The sequence below is a fragment of the Coregonus lavaretus genome (genome assembly GCF_964263955.1).
Source record: "Coregonus lavaretus genome assembly, chromosome: 2".
Classification (NCBI taxonomy): Eukaryota; Metazoa; Chordata; class Actinopteri; order Salmoniformes; family Salmonidae; genus Coregonus; species Coregonus lavaretus.
The window spans coordinates 27,354,858-27,377,114 of record NC_139989.1 but is presented as its reverse complement, the minus strand read 5'-3'; the positions used below and the strand labels follow the sequence as shown (position 1 = coordinate 27,377,114).

General features: G+C 47.0%; 1 protein-coding gene across 1 annotated transcript in view; it reads left to right on the top strand.

Moving 5' to 3' along the window:
• Positions 1 to 22,257, top strand: part of LOC311103009 (supervillin-like) — a gene marked incomplete at its 5' end in the record, with an annotated part of 110,015 nt that overhangs the window by 24,085 nt on the left and 63,673 nt on the right. The window contains 11 exons of the mRNA XM_084144504.1: positions 712 to 1,794; positions 2,114 to 2,317; positions 3,021 to 3,055; positions 6,818 to 6,882; positions 7,749 to 7,885; positions 8,702 to 8,797; positions 9,552 to 9,696; positions 9,915 to 10,094; positions 10,398 to 10,466; positions 12,397 to 13,006; positions 15,484 to 15,709. Coding sequence (XP_084000630.1) covers positions 712 to 1,794; positions 2,114 to 2,317; positions 3,021 to 3,055; positions 6,818 to 6,882; positions 7,749 to 7,885; positions 8,702 to 8,797; positions 9,552 to 9,696; positions 9,915 to 10,094; positions 10,398 to 10,466; positions 12,397 to 13,006; positions 15,484 to 15,709 — 2,850 coding nt within the window. The remainder of the gene's footprint in view (positions 1 to 711; positions 1,795 to 2,113; positions 2,318 to 3,020; positions 3,056 to 6,817; positions 6,883 to 7,748; positions 7,886 to 8,701; positions 8,798 to 9,551; positions 9,697 to 9,914; positions 10,095 to 10,397; positions 10,467 to 12,396; positions 13,007 to 15,483; positions 15,710 to 22,257) is intronic.

The following is a 22,257-nucleotide window of genomic DNA, read 5'->3' as shown; positions in this document are numbered from 1 at the left end:
AGGCCTGCTCAGCTGTGGAAGACTGTTGTGGAAGAATCTTCCCGGACCTTGAATAGTAGAGACCAGTGAAAAGAGAAAGGAAGAGAAGGAGAGGGCGCTCTGACCTGTCCTGTCCCAGGAACATCTTAGATGTACTATAGGAAAATGGCAAAGAGCTGAGTGTTTTTATGCCATATGCTAGCTGCCCTACAGAGAGATTAACCGAGAGTTTTAACTCTCCCAGAACCACACAATCATCACAGACAAGTCTTATAGGAAAGAGCTACTGTTCTATATTTAGCTACTGTTGGAAAAGCATTAGCCACCACCTGGCAACAACTATAGCCTAGCGTGTTGTCAACCAACCAACCAACCCCCACCATCATCCAGCATGTGGTCTGTTTGTGCTCTGCAGCCTATTGATTCCCTGTTTGTTTTAGTTTGGTAACTTGTTGTTCATCATGTGTTTCTCATTAGTATCTCACTGGTCAGATGGTATTACATTCATATTTCTGGGATATATTGTTGATGACATTTTGACAGTTTTCTCTAAATGGAGCCACGCTTGAATAAGAGAGGGGAAGGGAGGTGGGGTGCAAGGGAATGTTTGTGGCTGAGTGAAGTGGATGTGTTGGGCATTTACCATAATTTATCTCTCTGTTCTCTCTGCACTCTCTGTTGAGTTTCAGTACAAACTGGAGCGTGTTGTTAACCCTCTATCTCTCCCTAAAGAATCAGAGTTAGGGAAAGACTGGCCAGGGAGGAGGGAGTCCGAAAGAGGAGTCCAGAGCTGGGCCACCATGTCCCCGAGGCCCCCCTGTACAGGAGACACCCCCAGACCACCACCCACGCCACAGCCTACCACCATGACCCCCAGGCTCCGGCCTACACCACCACTGACACTCCAGGCCCCAAGTCCTATTCTCACCACCAGCCTCAGCTCACCTGTTCTGGGCAGAGTGAAGACCCCAGCTATCTGTCCATGGCCACTGGCCCCGGTTCCAGGGCACAGCAGCCCCAACAGCCTCCGCCAGAGGAGGAAGAGGAGATGGAGGGAGAAGTAGAAGAGGAGAAGAGGGGAGCCCCTAGGGAGGGCAGACAGGAGGTGAGGACTGAGGGACTACTGAAGAGCAGGAAAGCTGTGCTGCCGTCGGAGATCAGACACAGGGAAAAGAGCACAGAGGACCCACATGGCAGCGGCCCCCGAACCGGCAACAGGGGAGAGGAGGAGCAGGCTGGCTACAGCAGGGCCAGAGGAGGCCAGGGAGTGGGACAGGGGAGGGAGGCTGAGTTGGGAGGAGGGGGAGGGAGAACCAGGATGAGATGGGAGGAACCGGACACAGACCCCGAACCAAACAGACCAACGGAACAACCCATGTCTCTCCTGCAGGCCGCCGAGGTCAGAGCAGAGCTCAGCGCCTCCAGGGAGAAGGGCCAACAACCGTGGAGTGACAACACCATCTACATCCAGAGAGGGGTTGCCCCCGCCTCCACCCACATCCTGGCCAGGGGAGGAGGCCCAACCACCACCACCATGACCACTGAAGGCTCCATCTCATCCAGCCGTTCCACGTCTGACGCTGGGCCCGATGGGGCCCCTAGAGGTTCCATCCTTGGGGCCCAGGAGCCAGGGTCAGTCAAAGAGGCAGCAGGCCTGCGGAGGGGGGCCATTGAGGATGGGATCAGTAATAGAGACCAGAGCCCCCCAGAGACCAGGGAGACCAGGGACGCTCGTATCTCTGTGGCCAAGCTTTGTCACTCCTACCTGGAAAGTGCTACGACTGCTACTGCCCCAGTCGTCAGGAAACCTGAGCTGTAGGTGGTTCTGTAGTACAGTGCTGCACTACAATGCATTCTGCTAAGAGCTGCTGCTGGCTTCTCTGTTTGGAACTCACTAATCCGCTGCCTAACACAAAATTATAATCAGTAATCAAATCTCTGCATGAGTGTGGCCTTCATTACTCCTCCAATTATAAAACCAGGGGTTGGGATTCTGTGTGGGAAACAAATTAAAATCATGCTGCATTTCTTAAATGACTATTTTCCTGCTCTTTCTTCCATTCTCTCACCTTGCTATTTTTCTTTCCTTTCTTCATCGCCCGACCCTTATCCGTCTCTGTGTTGCGCCCCAAAGAGAGGAGGAAATAAAATGGGTGTACCCACGGGTTACGGAGGTCCCCTGGATAGGGGAGCGGGACAGTACAGCGTTCCCATGGAGGGGGGACAGGGACAGGGGGCGCAGGCCCAGACTCTACATCTCCCCTGGAGAGAGTAGAAATACCTCAGAGAGGTTTAGGACCCAGCCCATCACCTCTGCTGAGAGACACCGGTCTGATTGGTAATGTGGGTTGTGTGTGCCGTGGCTAATGCATGGCAAACAAAAGGAATTAGTCCTCATCTTTTCTCATGGATAAAGACAATAGAGGTCTAGTCTGCTTTGAAGGAACATAGACACACACATTCTCTGGCCGGGCAGCAGAGCGTGATAGGAGATTAGAACCCAAAAGTCTGTTGCGTGGGTTCCGAGTGTATCCTGGCAGTGGACCCACCATGTGACCAGCGCTCGCACCTCTACGCTCGCCAGGGCAAATGAATCATTCCTATTGTTGTTGTTTACTGTTAAAGTCTAGCAGTCTGTAATGCCTTAGATTGGGCAACTCGCTCTGTTAGAAACTCTGATTTCCGTTGATGTGTCCCAAATGGCACCCGATTCCCTATATAGTGCACTATATTTGAATAGAACCCTATGGGCCCTGGTCAAAAGTGCACTGAATAGGGTGCCATTAGGGACACATTCTGTTTAATTTCCTAACACCACCTATCATGTTACCTCTGTTGCTACTGCTGGGAAAACCTACTGCTTTCTTTCTGCTCTCAATCTCTCATCTCTGGGTAGCTGTACTCACACTAGCAGTAGTTTACCATCAGCTTCCAACAACTTGATTTGATTGTGTATTAATAATGTGTGCTGGTGAATTTCACTGATTCGGTTCTTGTTTTTCCTTTCTTGCCTTCTTTCTTCCTTGCCTTTTCTCCTGAAGGTCTTGTTTGAGCCCAGATCTACCCAACACTGAAGGTAAGTTCCTTTTGAACTTTTTCTCCATTGGTAAAAGGAAAAAATACTTTGTAGCTTAGCTTTGAACAAGTACATGCCATCGAATAAACTTTAATGTTAGTGTTCATAAAAAAGAAAATAGATTCCCTTTAATGATTTAAAGCTTAATGATGCAAGGCTTATCATTATCTAGTCCCCTGTAGCTCAGTTGGTAGAGCATGGCGCTTGCAACGCCAGGGTTGTGGGTTCGTTTCCCACGGGGGGCCAGTATGAAAATGTATGCACTCGCTAAGCTGTAAGTCGCTCTGGGTAAGAGCGTCTGCTAAATGACTAAAATGTAAAATGTAATTAAACTTACACTACATGACCAAAAGTATATATCTCAATCCAAAATCATGGGCATTAATATGGAGTTGTACCCCCTTTGCTGCTATAACAGCCTCCACTCTTCTGGGAAGGCTTTCCACTAGATGTTGGAACATTGCTGAGGGGACCTGCTTCCATTCAGCCACAAGAGCATTAGTGAGATTGGGTACTGATGCTGGGCGATTAGGCCTGGCTCGCAGTCGGCATTCCAATTCATCCCAAAGGTGTTAGATGGGGTTGAGGTCAGGGCTCTGTGTAGGCCGGTCAAGTTCAACACCGATCTCGGCAAACCATTTCTGTATGGACCTCGCTTTCTGCACGGGAGCATTGTCATGCTGAAATAGGAAAGGGCCTTCCCCAAACTGTTATCACAAAGTTGGAAGCACAGAATAGTCTAGAATGTCATTGTATGCTGTAGCGTTAAGATTTCCCTTCTGGAACGAAGGGGCCTAGCCCGAACCATGAAAAACAGCCCCAGACTGTGACGAGTACTGAGTATACGAAGAGGCAGGACGCAGAGGCAGGAATTAACAAGGTCAAGGTTTACTTAACAATAACAACAATGGAGTAAACGACACAAAGCTAAACAATCACACAACATCATCCAGAACAGTCCAGGGCTAAATAGGGGTGGTGATAAGATGATGAGGTGCAGGTGCGCTGGAGGTGATTAGGGTGCGTTGGGTTTCCATTCCGGTGTTGCCGAGGTGGTGCGCTCAGACCGGTGGCTCAGTAGACCGGCAAATCAGAGCGCCGGAGGGGAGCAACGGGAGGAGACCTGACAGCACCCCCCCACCCCTCCCAGGACGCGCGGCTCCAGCCGCTGGACGTCGCCGGCCAGGAGGACGAGGACGAGCAGCGGGACAGTCAGGGCGGCGACGGTGGAAGTCATGAATTAGGTTGGGGTCCAGAACATCCCCAGACGGAATCCAGCTCCTCTCCTCAGGACCATACCCCTCTGAGTCCACCAGGTAATGGAGCCGTCCCCCACGGAACCTGGAGACCAGCAGGCCCCTCACCGCATACGCCGGACTCCCGTCAATGTCCAGGGGTGGAGGAGGCATACCCCGGGGGACGGCATCCGCCAGAGGACCAGGAACCACCGGCCTGAGGAGAGACCCATGAAAAGTGGGAGAGACACGGTAGTGAGGGGGATGGAGCAGCCGGTATGATACCTCATTTATCCGGACCTTAAAGGACCTTAAACGGCCCCACAAACCGGGGGCTCAGTTTCTTGCAGGGCAGGCGGAGAGGGAGGTTTTTTGTGGACAGCCAGACACGATCTCCAGGCTGGAATACAGGGGCCTCTCTGCGGTGGCGGTCAGCTTGGTCCTTCTGCCGACGAATGGCCCTCTGGAGATGGACATGGGCGGCGTCCCAGACCTGTCCGGTCCTGTGGAACCACTCGTCGACAGCGGGCGCATTGGTCTGGCTGGGTGTCCAAGGGGCCAGGGCCGTCTGGTACCCCAGGACGCACCAGAAGGGAGTGTGCCCTGTAGAGGAGCGAAAGAGGGAGTTCTGTGCATATTCTGCCCAGGGAAGAAACCTCGCCCACTCACCCTGCCGGTCCTGACAGTGGCAATGAAGAAACCTCCCCAGCTCCTGTTTCATGCGCTCCACCTGCCCATTCGACTGAGGCCTATACCCGGAAGTGAGGCTGGCCGTGGCCCCAATCTTCTCCAGGAAAGCCTTCCACACTAGGGAGGTGAATTGGGGGCCATGGTCCGAGACGATGTCCTCCGGAAGTCCATAATGCCGGAAGACCTGTTGGAACAGGACCTCAGCGACCTGGAGAGCAGAAGGAAGACCAGTTAGTGGCAAAAAACGGCATGATTTGGAGAACCGATCTACAACCACCATGACTGTGGTGAAGCCGTCAGAACGTGGAAGGTCGGTGACAAAGTCTATGGACACGTGTGACCAAGGTCGCTGAGGCACTGGGAGAGGAAATAGTTTGCCTTCCGGGGTGTTCCGAGGTGTCTTCGTTTGGGCACATACGGAACAGGAGTTGACATAGCGCTTGATGGTGGTGGGAACTGGCCATGACCTGGTAAGCAACTCCAGTGTAGATTGGCCTTGTGTTTTAGGTTATTGTCCTGCTGAAAGGTGAATTAATCTCCCAGTGTTTGGTGGAAAGCAGACTGAACCAGGTGTTCCTCTAGGATTTTGCCAGTGCTTAGCTCCATTCCATTTATTTTGTATCCTGAAAACCCCAGTTCTTAACGATTACAAGCATACCCATAACATAATGCAGCCACCACTATGCATGAACAAATGGAAAGTGGTACTCATTAATGTGTTGTATTGGATTTGCCCCAAACATTATTATTTTTTATAATTTTAGTGCCATGTTGCAAACAGGATACATGTTTTAGGATTTTTGTATTTTGTACAGGCTTCCTTTTTTATACTCTGTCAATTAGGTTAGTAGTGTGGAGTAACTATAATGTTGTTGACCCATCCTCAGTTTTCTCCTATCACAGCCGTTAAACGCTGTAACTGTTTTAAAGTCACCATTGGCCTCATTGTGAAATCCCTGAGCGGTTTCCTTCCTCTCCGGCAATTGAGTTAGGAAGGACGCCTGTATCTTTATAGTGACTGGGTGTGTTGATACACCATTAAAAGTGTAATTAATAACGTCACCATGCTCAAAGGGATATTCAATGTGTGCTTTTTTTATTTTTACCAATCTACCAATAGGTGACTTTCTTTGTGAGGCATTGGAAAACCTCCCTTGTCGTTGTGGTTGAATCAGTGTTTGAAATTCACTGCTCGATTGAGGGACCTTACAGATAATTGTATGTGTCGGGTACAGAGATGAGGTAGTCATTCAAAAATCATGTGAAACACTATTATGGCACACAGAGTGAGTCCATGCAACTTATTTGACTTGTTAAGCAAATGTTTACTCCTGAACTTATTTAGGCTTGCCATACCAAATGGACTAAATACTCAGCTTTAAATGTTTTATTAATTTGACATTATGGGGTATTGTGTGTAGGCCAGTGACAGGGGAAACACTGTATTTCTGGCTCTGTTTCCCAAACACACTGCAGTCACTCACACCACATGGAAGTTTTGCTTGTCTTTGTTCTATAGACATTACAGATGGTGACCATCATGATGATTATAAACCTTTGGCCTGTAGTACTTCACAGCACAAGCTGTGAGATCTAACTCAATTTGCAGCCATTGGACTGGCATTTAGTACTTCACTACCGGTGGAACAAATTAAGTAGGTTTTAAAGGATTCAAGCATGCTGTTTTATTATGGGAATTGGTTTTCAAGATTCTCCAACTCTCGCTCTATTTGAGACACTTGGAATTCGAATTTTCCTTGTGTTATTCATCTTGCTCTCTCTCTTCCTCTCCTCTCTTTCTCACTTTTTTCCCCTCTCTCTCTGTCTCTCTCTCTAGCCGATGAAGAGAAGTTGGATGAGCGGGCCAAGCTGAGTGTTGCAGCCAAGCGTTCTCTCTTCAGAGTACGAAAGGACACGATGTTGCTTTGGTGTTTTCTCTCACCTGTGTTTATCTTGCTTGGGGGTAGCAAGAAGTGGACATGGCCTTTTAGACGCACGCACATGCACACACACACGTACACACGCAGCAATGCACGCACTCATGCACACAAATACACACAGCATTCGTCCTCTGACTCAGTTACTCCACACACTGATGTGAGCTGAGCAGTTGACTCTATGCTGGTGTTGGGCATGACACAGATGGACAGAGAGAAATATTCTAATCAACTACATAAACATTGAGACAGATTTTCCATACAGAATCTTCTCTTGGCCAACTTGCATGTGGAATATACTGTCAAAAGCTATTAGCTGATGTAGTCATAGTAATGACACAGAGATAGCGTTTCAAGTAATAACTCCATTGCTATCATTTGCATGATAATTCCATTAGGAGTTGGCAAGAGAGCAGAAACAGACTGGCACTCGGGCTAGGTCAAGCACGGCGAACATGTGCTTTCTTGTGCTACATCATGATTAACTCTTTCCTCATATCGTAAGACAAAGTCCACCTTCACTCTCTATGCCTAATTTTTAAGATTTACAAAATCAAACCTTGCAACAGCCATTTCTTCCCCTATTTTGGTTGGGTACTTGGGTAACTCCAGAGGCTCTGGTTAACTGAACAGATTTCTCTAGTCGATGTATTTGAATTATATTGGAATTCATTTATTTTCTATTGGATTATCTAAAACCAACGGATTTCTCTATTCTTTTACTCTTTTCTATTGAAGTATCAATCTATTCCCTTAAAACTGAGAGTTTGAGCTTTGAATTGGTTTGAAAACATGGAAGATGACTCTGGTCTCCCTGCATGGCCTACCAAGGAGTTGGAGAGGAACACGGATGGGGGCGCCCCAAAACCACCGTCACGGAACGTGGCCATGGAGAGGCGACTGAGACGCACCCAGGACCGCTCCCATACCCAGCCAGTCACTACTGAGGAGGTGGTCATCGCTGCCACGTAAGTCCAAACTACACCTGCCTCTCCATTCCTCCATCTGCCTTGCGCTCACTCTCTCTCGCTCCCTCCCCCCATTTGTGAGACAACCATTGTTTTGTTGATAGAAAGCCACAGTCAGTAATTCCCGCTCCAGTCAGGCAAGGTAATGTGTTTTGATTTAGAACATGCTCTGTGACTTGCCTGCTGGTTCCGATCAGTTGGTTAATACAAAGAGGATGGAGAAAGCGGCTGTTACCTTTTCACCTTGCTTTAAAACAGTCACACAGGTTTGACTCTCCAAGGGCTTGACACTGAAACGTAGTAAGGATCCACAGGAGCTTATTAACACTTAACACAGTATAAACAGCTTATAGCAGCTTATAAACACTCCATTTACAATATAATCACTATTCTATTGTGAAGTGAACTACCTTAATGTAAAGCTGGAATCCTTAGCGGTCAAACTGTCACAGCCGTTTGTGATATTACAACAATTATGTTTCTTCAAACAACACTGTTTTTTCCCCAACATCGTTGCACATCATTGCATGCGCAATAGAACAGAGTATGTAGTACGATTTGGATGCTGGATTCTAATACCAATGCTGGATGCTAAAATTCTCTGTTTCAAAAACAATAACAAATGTGCCTGAGTCGCCCCGTGGCACTGTTTCACCTTTCAAGGATCTCAGCTTTAAAGGGGAATCCCATTCAAAATAGTCATCTGGATCTCTTCTTCTCCTTCTCCCATCTCTCTTCCTGCTGTCACCTCTGTCTCTGTATGACTCACTCTATGTCCCCTCTGTGTCTGTGACTCTCTATACTGTCACTGTAAAGTGTCTCTGCTCCTTCGTCACAAACCGTGTCGGACCATACGGCGGTAGCACGCATCCCTAGCCCCACTCTAGTCAGCAGCAAACTGACACCATACAGGTACACGGGCACGGAAGTGAGCACACGCGTGTGGTATTAGCAGCCAATGGGAGTTCAGGGGTTATCCTGACCCACACTAACCTAATTAGCCTGGTTCCAAATCTGTTTGTGCTGTCTTTCTAACTCCTATGGTCAGAGTTGGCAAGACGGCACAAACGGAACTGGTACCAGGCTATAACCTAACCAGAACGGCTACAGTACACTGGCTGAATGCATGGTTGGTTGTTTACTGGATCCATCACCATGATGGAGATGTTGTTGTTGTTGAAAGCTGACTAGCATTTGGTCCAAACAGAGTATGTGTTTGTGTGTGGTTATATTAACCTTTGCTGTGTGGAAATTTCAAACATCAATCTGTTCTCACAAGGTCAGGTGGGGTGTTTGGATGTTTGGCACCCCCTTGTGTATTTTGAGGGAACAACTTGCATGTTAAATCTGTTGCGTATATTACGCTATTTTCTGTTTTCCTAATACTTTATGCTGTTACACCATTGTCAATTTTGTGGTATCCAGGATCTCCTACAACCTCTCAAAAGATGGAGCACAGAAATGGTGCTTTATCAACCGGCCAATACTATGATACTGTATTTGTCCACACTGTAGGCTATGCACTGGACAGTACCCCCTATATGTCTGTGTAGCATGGCCCTGGCCTGCATGAACTAGCATGCCTTCCTGTTCATGTTCTTCTCCCTCTCCCCCTCTCCCTCCCTCCCCCCATCTCCCCCTCTGTGGGTGTAATTCCTCCTCCCAGCCTGCAGGCGTCCTCGCAGCAGAGTGCTGCAGCCAGGGAGCAGGCCAGGGAGGCGCGGCAGGCCCATAATGCCCTGGAGTTCCAGAGGGTGGCTCAGCGGACCTCCTCCAAGCTCCTACAGACCTCCTCTCCTCCTGACAATCATGTATGTATTGATGAATGATGTATATTGTTTTTATATATTTATAATCTGGTGTATGTATCATCATCAGTAAGCCATCCTGCCTTCCGGCCAAAGAGGACCACAATTATGTTTTTTAATGTATGTGTGTTTTCTTCAATGCTTTTCAATGCATTGTATCGACATGTGGTATAATTGTGTTTTTAAATTGTCAAGTAAATCAAATCAAATCAAAAACCCAGCAGGGCCAGGGGGACGCAGAGCCGGATTTGTCCACCCTAAGCTTGGCAGAGAAGATGGCTCTGTTCAACAGGCTGGCCCAGCCAGCCACCAGGGTGACCTGCACCAGGCCTGATAGCAGGGGGCGCAGGGCCAACGCCCGCTACCAGACCCAGCCCATCACCCTGGGAGACCTGGAGCAGGTAGGAGCAGAGACAATGGAGCAGATATTGTAGAGGGGTTCTGGCTGTAGGAGGAGTTCTGGCTGTATTCGTGTGTGACGTGGTCATTGTAGTGATTGTTGCTGTAATCATGTACTATCTATACCCCTTCTTACATAGTGTTGTTCCTTATCTAGTTCTAATATTGATTCAAGCCTCTAATCCCCTTATTGACTTTCAACATCACCCATTGTGTGTTTAATACCATTTCATAGAAATGACACACTCAAACACATACCGTTTCTCTAAGTGTGTGAGATTGTGTGTGTGTATTCTCTGGTCCAGGAGCCCTCAGACACTGACCCCTGTGATGAGCAGGAGCTAGGTGACGGGGGCCAGTGTGACATCACACAAGTAAGGCTCTACCCACGGCATGATGGCCAGGCAGTGGAGGCTGATGCAACTGGAGCTATGCTTGGCTCTTGGCAACACTTCAGCTTCGTTCATTTGTGCTTGACCAACATTAAAAGATCAGATTAATTAGTTAGTTCTAGGAATAAAATGGCAATAGCATACAATTACTTCGAAAATCGATTTATTAATTGCTGATGCTCTTCTAATGAATCTGAGGCTGCTTCACCTGAAAGTGAAATACAGTATTATTGCAGGCCCTAGCAGCTTTTTGAAGGATACCTGATTTAATTAGCACTTGTGTGTCTTGTGCTCTGTAACTTCCTGATTGGCCTGTGAAGTCAATGAAGAGATTGTGTGATGATGTGCGTACGAAGGCTGAGCATGGCTTCTCCTAAATGGCACCCTATTCCCAATATTGTGCACTACACAGGAGGTTGGTGGCACCTTAATTTGGGAGGATGGGCTGGTGGTAATAGCTGGAGGGGAATTAGTGGAATGGTATCAAATTCATGGTTTACATATATTTGATGCCATTCCATTTACTCCGTTCAGGCCTTATTATGAGCCGTCCTCCCCTCAGCAGCCTCCGGTGGTGCACTACTTTTGGGCCCTGGGGGCCCTGTGCAAAGTAGTGCAATAAATGGAGAATAGGGTGCCATTTGGGATGTAGACCATATTTCACTGAGCTGCTCTTTGGCATAAATAGACCCTCTGTGTGAGAGGAGAGGAAAAGGGAGGAGAATATAAAGCTGATCCCTCGTTCATTCTCTGAATGGAGGGATGGACTGAATGCAGTTTATCAGCCGAGGTTCATCTCTCAACAGTCACTGTTAGAAACAAGGTTGTTGTGACTGAAAGAGAGGGACAAATTAAGGAATGGGCTTCTTGGACTGTAGTTAGTGAGCCGTACAGTATAGGGTTGACACAGACAGTAAAGTCTTAACATTATTCACTCCTAAATGGTATAAAAGTATGAGTACAGCTTGTTCAGACAGAGCATTGAGATCTACCTACTTTCCTCTCATAAAGAGTACAACACTGTAAATGTACAGTACATTGTTGGAATCTGAGCAGATTACCTCAGAGAAAATACATTAGTTTGTTTATTGTTATGTGTGTTGTAAAAGTGATTTCTAGGTTTGTCCTTCGACTTAGAAGTTGAGGAATGTCCTTTAACTTGATTATGTTTAGACCACAACAGGATATGGAAATGATGTAACAACAAAGATGAGATGATTCATAAAAGTGAATGACTTTTGTCATAACTAGATGTTAGCGTTCTTGATAAACATCAGAGAAATTGTCAGTTGTTTTTCTCAGTTGAGAAGTGACATTTGTGGGTCAATCCTAAACGAATGGACGATTGCGTCAATGTCTACTGATTCAGTGTTATTCTTAGAGCATGATTCTGTGAATAGAGCGGGAGGAGAGAGCGAGAGAGTGTGTGGCTGAACTCATCCCTTGCTTCACAGACTGTTGGCAGCAGCTGTGTCGCATTCATAAGTGCACACTGAAGCAAAACGTTTCGTAACCAAAAACATAAACAAGTGGTTCTTAGGTCCCTACCTGTTTCGGTCAGTTTGCTTCTGTTTGGTGCCCAGTGAATATGACCCTGGACTCATTGTGCTTTGTGGTTGTCAGTGAGTGGGGGGACATGACTGGTTGGGCATGGCTTTGTGACGTGGGCCGTGATTGGCTAGGCAAACTGCAGTCCTTTTGATCCACACAGGAAGTGCAGTGGGTCAGCCTGTGATTAGTCAGCGTTATTATCTAGAGTTCCATTGTCTGTTGGTTAGCCTGCTGCCTCACTATTACTGGGCGGACGGACTCATCTGCTGAGGGAGCTTCTCGTCCACTCTAGCTGACCTTGTTTTCTCTCCCTCCCTCTCTCTCATCCCACTCTCTTTTCTCCCCTTTTCCCTCGACCCAGATCCATAACGGGGCCAGGTTGGGCCAGCTATCCTCATCAGCACTCAGACCTGGGGCCACGGTCTCCACAGACCACGCAGGGGACATCCACTTAGCCAGGGGGGGCGGGGGTAGCCCAGCCGAGGCCACTCCTGCTGCACCAAACCCTGGGTACTACGAGAGGTCCATCTACCACCACCCTAGCCCTCCCACCCAGATCACAGAACCGACCAATGCTGTCTGGAGGTCTGTGCCCGGCCCCCACCACCAAGCCTCTCTGGATCTCCAGATGCACCAGGCTGACACCACCACCATCCTCCCCAAGGGAGAGGAGGGTGATCTGTGGGGAGGGAAGAGAAAGCTGCCATCTCCGGAGGGAGGTGTCAGAAATCCCCCCCTGCCCCAGCCTCAGGCCCGGTCTGGGGGCAGGGAGTGGGAGGAGGAGCAGCATGTGGCCAGGATGGGTGGTGGTGAGGGTGTGGAGCCCCAGCGCGTGTTGAATGGGTCAGAGAGCGGTGGTGGTGGTCTCCACCAGGACCAGAGGCAGCACCAGGAGCAGAGGGGCTATCTGAGACAGTCATCATTTGACCTCCAGGACCCAGACAGACACAGGTCAAAGGTCATCAGCACTGGTAAGCAGTGTTAGGGAAGCTACTCTGAAAATATAGTTTACCAAGCTACAGTACCTATTATTTCACACTGGAATAGTAAGCTACACTGAAGCTACCCTTAAGAAAAATATAGTTTTCTTAACTAAAGTTACTTTGAAAAAGTACTTTATGATAAATTATCATATCGAAATATGAAATGTCATAGACTACAAATTACAAGAACAGATCACTCTGCAGTCAGATGTTAACAAAGTGTGTAGTTTAGCCTACTAAACACAAAAAACTAATGAAAGTCTTGCACACCCATATTTTTGTTTCTTTTTGCAAAACAAGTAGTGTGTAATTCCAGTAGTTGGCCACACCGCTATAGCAATAAAGTAATTAACTACTGAAAACACTAACAAGATTTTAATTTAGTTCAACTACCACCAAGCTACTGCAAAATGTAGTTAAATTACATGTAGTTCACTACTCCCCAGCAATGCTGGTAAAACAAGCCTCCAGGGGCTGTGGATTGACAGGGGGAAGGAGGGAGGAAGGGTTGTCGCTGTGGCTTTTCTGTTAGTCTTTCACTTTCTCTCACTCTGGCCTCATGCTTTAAAAAATCCACATCAAATTCTTAGAAATGCTCCACTCTCTCTCACGCACGCACGCGCGTGCATGCATGCCTGCATACAGTGCCTTCGGAAAGTATTCACACCCTTTGACTTTTTCCACATTTTGTTTTATTAAAAAGTGGGATTAAAATTGATTAAATAAAAAAATTGTCAACGATCTGCACAAAATACTCAGTGGAAGAATAATTAGAACATTTGTAAACAAATATATCTAGAGTAAAAAACTATTCAACCTCCTGAGAATACATGTTAGAATCACTTTTGGCAGCGATTACATCTGTGAGTCTTTCTGAGTAAGTCTCTGAGCTTTACACAGCTTTATTATTTTCATGGTGAAATCCCTGAGCGGTGTCCCTTCCTCTCCGGCAACTGAGTTAGGAAGGGCGCCTGTATCTGTGTAGTGACTGGGTGTATTGATACACCATCCTAAGTGTAATTAATAACTTCACCATGCTCAAAGGGATATTCAATGTCAGATGTATTATTATTACTATTATTGCACACCATTCAATTTATGTGACTTGTTAAGCAAATGTTTACTCCTGAACTTATTTAGACTTTCCATAACACAGGGGTTGAATACTTAATGACTCAAGACATTTTACCTTTTTATTTTTAATTACTTTGTAAAAAAAGAAACATAATTACACTTTGACATTATGGGGTATTGTGTGTAGGCCAGTGACGACAAATCTCAATTTAATCCATTTTAAATTCAGGCTGTAACACAACACAACAAAACTTTGAAAAGGTCAAAGGGTGTGAGGGAGGAAGGGTTGTTTCAGTCTCTGGACTTATACCCCATTGAAAAACTGTGGTTTGAATTGAAAAGGGCAATCCATAAGCGCAAACGAAGGATATCAAGGATCTGGAAAGATTCTGTATAGAGGAATGGTCTAACATCTCTCCCAGCGTGTTCTCCAATCTCATACTCTTTTGGCGGTAAAGGCTCTGTCTTTATCCTCGAAACAGGAGAGTGCTAGAGTATTGAAAACAGGAGAGTGCTAGAGTATTGAAAACAGGAGAGTGCTAGAGTATTGTTTTTATTACTTAAACACAATCTATTTCTCTGAGTATTAGTATAATTTCCCTTTTTCTTTTTTTTGCATACAATATATTTGTGTTATTTAGTATTTTGCTCCACTTGATCAATGGTGCCAATAATTCTGAACTTGACTGTATACGAGTGATCATCGCTTGGCTATGTGTGTGTGTGGGAGAGAGTTATGAAATTATTTCCGATGCCGACCATCTGACAGATCACATTAGCTCAATTAAATGTTTTTATTTCCCCCTTGGTACATCCACTATGGCTCCTGTAAATCCATGTAGACTACTCGCAAAGAAAACATCAACACAGCCAATACTACCACACAGTGTAAACTGAAGTGATAAGCTGCAAATATACCAGAGATGCTGTATCCCCCCCCCCCCCAAAAAAAAATAAAAAACTTCCTGTGTTGTGTGTATGAATTATGTTGACACGCAGTGGCTGTGGTTTTCAAGCTTTCCCTTATTTGATATTACACAGTGGGCGCAGACTCTAGCTAGCTCTCCCCTGTTTTGTCTTGTCAGTCTGTATCAGCGTTTGGCTTCTCCCGCAGCGTGCTAGGGCACGGACCAGTCGCGAGAGAGAGACTCTTCTTTACATTTACATTTACGTCATTTAGCAGACGCTCTTATCCAGAGCTATGGTGTGACTTCTGTAGAGGGAGGTTCGCTGTACTGTTCACACAACTAGAGGAGCAACAGGGTGGAGGGTTTTAACATTGTGAGAGTGTTACGCTTCTCTACAGCTGTTTTGAGATTTTTTATAAGTCTGTTTGCAAACATGATTGTGCTAGGGTAGCTCTCCTAACGCCTTCCTGTGTGTGTGTGCAGAGCTGCCAGACTCCAGTGTGTCATCATCGAGAGCAGCAGAGCAGCTAAGGAGTGCATCTCTCTCTCCACACACACTGCTGCCTCAGGCTCGGGAGCTGGGCGGCGCAGACACACACACAGACGGCAGCAGTGATCTGGGATACACACACAGCCTGGTCCAGTCGGAGCAAGAGGACATAGAGCTCTCAGAAGCAATGTCGGCTAGACAGATGTCCATCAAAGACAGGTGAGTTCCTTTTCTTTTTCTCAGCAAAGAAACCCTGGGTTGATTAGGGAAAGTCTCTAGGCAGTTGGCTCTGGACAGCTTGTTTTGCTCACCATCATCAGTTTTCTCCTATCACAGCCATTCATTTCTGTAACTGTTTTAAAGTCAACATTGGCCTCATGGTGAAATTCCTGAGTGGTTTCCTTCCTCTCCGGCAACTGAGTTAGGAAGGGCGCCTGTATCTTTGTAGTGACTGGGTGTATTGATACACCATCCAAAGTGTAATTAATAATTTTTGGCAAGGCAGTTTTGGTCATTCTCTGTACGGTATGTGTGTGAGCATATTACATTTTGTCCTCATTCTCTGAATCATTGTCTGAATGGGCTGTGTAGTTTTTGAATGCAGCGTAGTCCTGTTTGTTTGTTTCAGTCTGTCAGAGGGGACAGCAACAGCCACATGCATTATTTGAATTGTTGTTGACTCATGTTGGATATTGACACTGACTCAGTCAGTATGTTTATGCTTGTGGACTTGAGTCAGTTTTTGATCTGCAGAGGTCAAAATGATAAGATGTAGTGTTTTATTTTCTTATTCTTATATTAGTATGTTCGAGAGAGATGGAAGGAGAGGGTGAGAGACTCACCTTGACTCTCATTGTGGAATGTAGGTTGCGAGGGAGATTGAAGTAAAGAGCGAGAGAGAAAGCGAGGCAGCGCTGGGTGCGTTTGACGTGAGTTAAAGGGATTTATTTTGGGCGGTAGGTAGGTTGGTTGGTTGGTTGGAGCTGTGAGCACCCAAGGAGGAAGACAGCAGTGATGGTCGGCAGAAGACCGAGAGAGAGAGCTGCTTGGCTCTAACCCCATTCCTCTTGTCTCTCTGATAAGGAGGAAATTATACTGAACAAAAATATAAATGCAACATGCAACAATTTACAGTTCATATAAGGAAATCTGTCGACTGAAATAAATTCATTAGGCCCTAATCTACGGATTTCACATGAATGGGAAAACAGATATACATCTGTTGGTCACAGATACCTTAAAAAAAGGTAGAGGCGTGCATCAGAAAGACAGTCAGTATCTGGAGTGACCACCATTTTCCTCATGCAGTGTGACACCTCTTTCGCATAGAGTTGATCAGGTTGTTGATTGTGGCTTGTGGAATGTTGTCCCACTCCTCTTCAATGTCTGTGCGATGTTGCTGGATATTGGCGGGGACTGGAATACCCTGTCGTACACAGGCGGGAACTGGAACACGCTGTCGTATGCGTCGATCCAGAGCATCCCAAATATGCTCAATGGTTGACATATCTGAGTATGCAGGCCATGGAAGAACTGGGACACACACACACACACACACACACTAGCGTTCAAAAGTTTAGGGTCACTTAGAAATGTCCTAGTTTTCTAAAGAAAAGCATTTTTTTTTACCATTAAAATAACATCAAATTGATCAGAAATACAGTGTAGACATTGTTAATGTTGTAAATGGCTATTGTAGCTGGAAATGTCTGATTTTTTAAAATGGAATATCTACATAGGCATACAGAGGCCCATTATCAGCAACCATCAGTCATGTGTTCCAATGGCACGTTGTGTTTGCTAATCCAAGTTGATCATTTTAAAAGGCTAATTGATGTTAGCACAGCTGAAAACTGTTGTGCTGATTTTAAAGAAGCAATAAAACTGGCCTTCTTGAGACTAGTTGAGTATCTGGAGCATCAGCAATTGTGGGTTCGATTACAGGCTCAAAATGGCCAGAAACAAATAACTTTCTTCTGAAACTCGTCAGTCTATTCTTGTTCTGAGAAATGAAGGCTATTCATTTTACATTTACATTTACATCATTTAGCAGACGCTCTTATCCAGAGCGACTTACACATTGGTGCATTCACCTTATAGCCAGTGGGATAACCACTTTACAATATGTTAATTTTATTTTTATTAATTTTTTGGTGGGGTAAGGGGGGGGTAGAAGGATTACTTTATCCTATCCCAGGTATTCCTTAAAGAGGTGGAGTTTCAAGTGTCTCCGGAAGGTGGTGAGTGACTCCGCTGTCCTGGCGTCGTGAGGGAGCTTGTTCCACAATTGGGGTGCCAGAGCAGCAAACAGTTTTGACTGGGCTGAGCGGGAACTGTGCTTCCACAGAGGTAGGGGGGCCAGCAGGCCAGAGGTGGATGAACGCAATGCCCTCGTTTGGGTGTAGGGACTGATCAGAGCCTGAAGGTACGGAGGTGCCGTTCCCCTCACAGCTCCGTAGGCAAGCAGCATGGTCTTGTAGCAGATGCGAGCTTCAACTGGAAGCCAGTGGAGTGTGCGGAGGAGCGGGGTGACGTGAGAGAATTTGGGAAGGTTGAACACCAGACTGGCTGCGGCATTCTGGATGAGTTGTAGGGGTTTAATGGCACAGGCAGGGAGCCCAGCCAACAGACAAGTGCCTGAATTAGGACCTGTGCCGCTTCCTGTGTAAGGCAGGGTCGTACTCTCCGAATGTTGTAGAGCATGAACCTACAGGATCGGGTCACCGCCTTGTTAGCGGAGAACAACAGGGTGTTGTCCAGGGTCACGCCAAGGCTCTTTGCACTCTGGGAGGAGGACACAACGGAGTTGTCAACCGTGATGGCGAGATCATGGAACGGGCAGTCCTTCCCCGGGAGGAAGAGCAGCTCCCTCTTGCCGAGGTTCAGCTTGAGGTGGTGATCCATCATCCACACTGATATGTCTGCCAGACATGCAGAGATACGATTCGCCACCTGGTTATCAGAAGGGGGAAAGGAGAAGATTAGTTGTGTGTCGTCTGCGTAGCAATGATAGGAGAGGCCATGTGAGGATATGACAGAGCCAAGTGACTTGGTGTATAGCGATAATAGGAGAGGGCCTAGAACTGAGCCCTGGGGGACACCAGTGGTGAGGAGACAGATTCTCGCCACGCCAATTGGTAGGAGCGACCTGTCAGGTAGGACGCAATCCAAGAGTGAGCCACGTCGGAGATGCCCAACTCGGAGAGGGTGGAGAGGAGGATCTGATGGTTCACAGTATCAAAGGCAGCAGACAGGTCTAGAAGGACAAGAGCAGAGGAGAGAGAGTTAGCTTTAGCAGTGCGGAGAGCCTCCGTGACACAGAGAGCACTCTCAGTTGAATGACCAGTCTTGAAACCTGACTGGTTAGGATCAAGAAGGTCATTCTGAGAGAGATGGCAAGAGAGTTGGCTAAAGATGGCACGCTCAAGAGTTTTGGAGAGAAAAGAAAGAAGGGATACTGGTCTGTAGTTGTTGACATCGGAGGTATCGAGTGTAGGTTTTTTGAGAAGGGGTGCAACTCTCACTCTCTTGAAGACGGAAGGGACATAGCCAGCGGTCAAGGATTAGTTGATGAGCGAGGTGAGGTAAGGGAGAAGGTCTCCGGAAATGGTCTGGAGAAGAGAGGAGGGGATAGGGTCAAGCGGGCAGGTTGTTGGGCGGCCGGCTGTCACAAGTCGCAAGATTTCAACTGGAGAGAGAGGGGAGAAAGAAGTCTAAGCATAGGGTAGGGCAGTGTGAGCAGGACCAGCTGTGTCATTTGACTTAACAAACGAGGATCGGATGTCGTCAACCTTCTTTTCAAAATGGTTGACGCAGTCATCCACAGAGAGGGAGGAGGGGGGAGGGGGAGGAGGATTCAGCAGGGATTAGAAGGTGGCAAAGAGCTTCCTAGGGTTAGAGGCAGATGCTTGGAATTTAGAGTGGTAGAAAGTGGCTAAAGCAGCAGAAACAGAGGAAGAAAATGTAGAGAGGAGGGAGTGAAAAGATGCCAGGTCCGCAGGGAGTCTAGTTTTCCTCCATTTCCGCTCGGCTGCCCGGAGCCCTGTTCTGTGAGCTCGCAATGAGTCGTCAAGCCACGGAGCAGGAGGGGAGGACCGAGCCGGCCGGGAGGATAGGGGACATAGAGAGTCAAAGAATGCAGAAAGGGAGGAGAGGAGGGTTGAGGAGGCAGAATCAGGAGATTGGAGGGAGAAGGATTGAGCAGAGGGAAGAGATGATAGGATGGAAGAGGAGAGAGTAGCGGGAGAGAGAGAGCGAAGGTTGCGACGGCACATTACCATCTGAGTAGGGGCAGAGTGAGTAGTGTTGGAGGAGAGCGAGAGAGAAAAGGATACAAAGTAGTGGTTGGAGACTTGGAGGGGAGTTGCAATGAGATTAGTAGAAGAACAGCATCTAGTAAAGATGAGGTCAAGCGTATTGCCTGCCTTGTGAGTAGGGGGGGACGGTGAGAGGGTGTTACGAACCCCGTGGCTTTGAACGTCTAGGGTGATGGACATGAGACCCGTAACATAATTCATGTAAATTATAAGTGTGGCATGGAATAGTGAGAACAAATATGACACAACAACCATGAACTACCGTCAAACACAAATGGTTTATTTCTGAACACACGGTAACGGTTTGGGAAAAAGGGCTGAGCAGGACCCAAGAAATGAAACAATAGTGTAAAACACCCCTAAACTGATCTTGCCTGCCTCAAGAACCGCTAGGCTACTGCTACCATACAAAAATACAGTGGGTGGTCCGCTCAGGTCTAACTAGTGTTTATAGACAGTTCTTTCTACGGGAAATGTATGCCCAAGGGCAGCTAGCTCAAACTCCCCTTTTCCCAGAAACACACAATAGTTACCAAACAGAGTAACCAGCAAATTAGTGAGTACTCTAAACACAGGACATCACAGTATCCATTACTCACATACCAAACAGTGGTCTAACAAAATTACCAATCATAGTAACCAGCAACTTAGTGAGTAACCAAAAACAGGACACCACAGTGTCCATACTCACATACAGAAATATTCTCTCTCTCTCAACAAACACAAGTGACTGGTTTTTATATAATGGGATGTGTGATTGAAAAAACGAGTAACAGGTGGTGCAATGCACAGGAATGTTCACTGATTGGTCCAATCAGCAGACATCTCAACGACCACCAATCAGGAACATACAGGACACCTGTGATTAGGGCAGAAGGAGAGAAAAACACAGGACACAGGATACCTGTATCCGTAACAGAGGGTGAGGTCAAAAGAGGAGAGGAGTGGAAAGAAGGAGGCAGAGAGAAATGGGTCAAAGGTAGACGTAGGGAGGTTAAAGTCACCCAGAACTGTGAGGGGTAAGCCATCCTCAGGAAAGGAACTTATCAAGGCGTCAACCTGGAGGGCGATAAATGATAAGGATGTTAAGCTTGAATGGGCTAGTGACAGCATGGAATTCAAATGAGGAGATAGACAGATGGGTCAGGGGAAAAAGAGAGAATGTCCACTTGGGAGAGATGAGGATTCCTGTGCCACCACCCCGCTGACCAGATGCTCTCGGGGTATGCGAGAACACATGGTCAGACGAGGAGAGAGCAGTAGGAGTAGCAGTGTTTTCAGTGGTAATCCATGTTTCCGTCAGCGCCAAGAAGTCGAGGGACTGGAGGGTAGCATAGGCTGAGATGAACTCTGCCTTGTTGGCTGCAGAACGGCAGTTCCAGAGGCTGCCGGAGACCTGGAACTCCACGTGGGTCGTGCGTGCAGGGACCACCAGGTTATAGTGGCAGCAGCCACGCGGTGTGAGGCGTTTGTATAGGCTGTGCGGAGAGGAGAGAACAGGGATAGACAGACGCATAGTTGACAGGCTACAGAAAATGGCTACAATAATGCAAAGGAGATCGGAATGAAATGAACTAAACATCTGGGAAAGCGAGAGAGCGGGGCCTCCCTCACTTACGTTTCACTGAAACACCCAAATATAACTCTCCCAACTTCCACCTCAGAAACTATAATTGTTGTAAACTACAGTGGTTCAATGTTTTCTAGGAATAGACTAAATTAGTTTATTCAGCTAGCTAACTTGGTACAGTATTCTTCAGTGAAAACCGTCCAGGGCACCGAATCCTATGACGCCACAGCCAACTAGCATGCCAGCCTCCAACAACACGGTTTAGCACCAATACTCGGCCACAACAAACTCGGCCACAACAAACCACCAGTGTGTCAACACGCCAAGCAGATCATTCGTGTCCGTGTCTAACGTTGTGTAAAGTTCTGGGTTAGTCCCGACAGCTTGATCAAGTCCGTCGTCAACTTATTCAGCCAGTTAGTTAGCTAGAATAGTTAGCATACTAGCTAGCCATTGCTTCCTGCCAACGAAAAAAATAACTCCTCCCACGGCATTAACACACAGAGAGAGCCAAGCTAACGTTAACTAGTCAGCCATGTCCTGAATTCCCTTGAACGACTCTGGTTACCAGTATGTAAAACAAAACACAAATGTAGGTTATAACTTAGCCCTAGCAGCTACTGTTAGCTAGCCAAGTGCAAAGCTAGCCACTGAATCGACTCAGCCAGTTCGCGTCTGTTCGCTAGGTCGTTCCAGCTATTGTTTAATTAGCTATCCAGGTAGCAACAAGATAGCTACATTTCGAGCACAGTAGCTACTAACTACCTAACGTTAACGCTTCAGACAATGAGGTTAGAAAAACAGCTGAATGGTAGGCAGTTAGCTGGCGTAATTACAGGTACTCTCAAGCGTGAAACAACTATCCGCAGTTGCTAATAGTT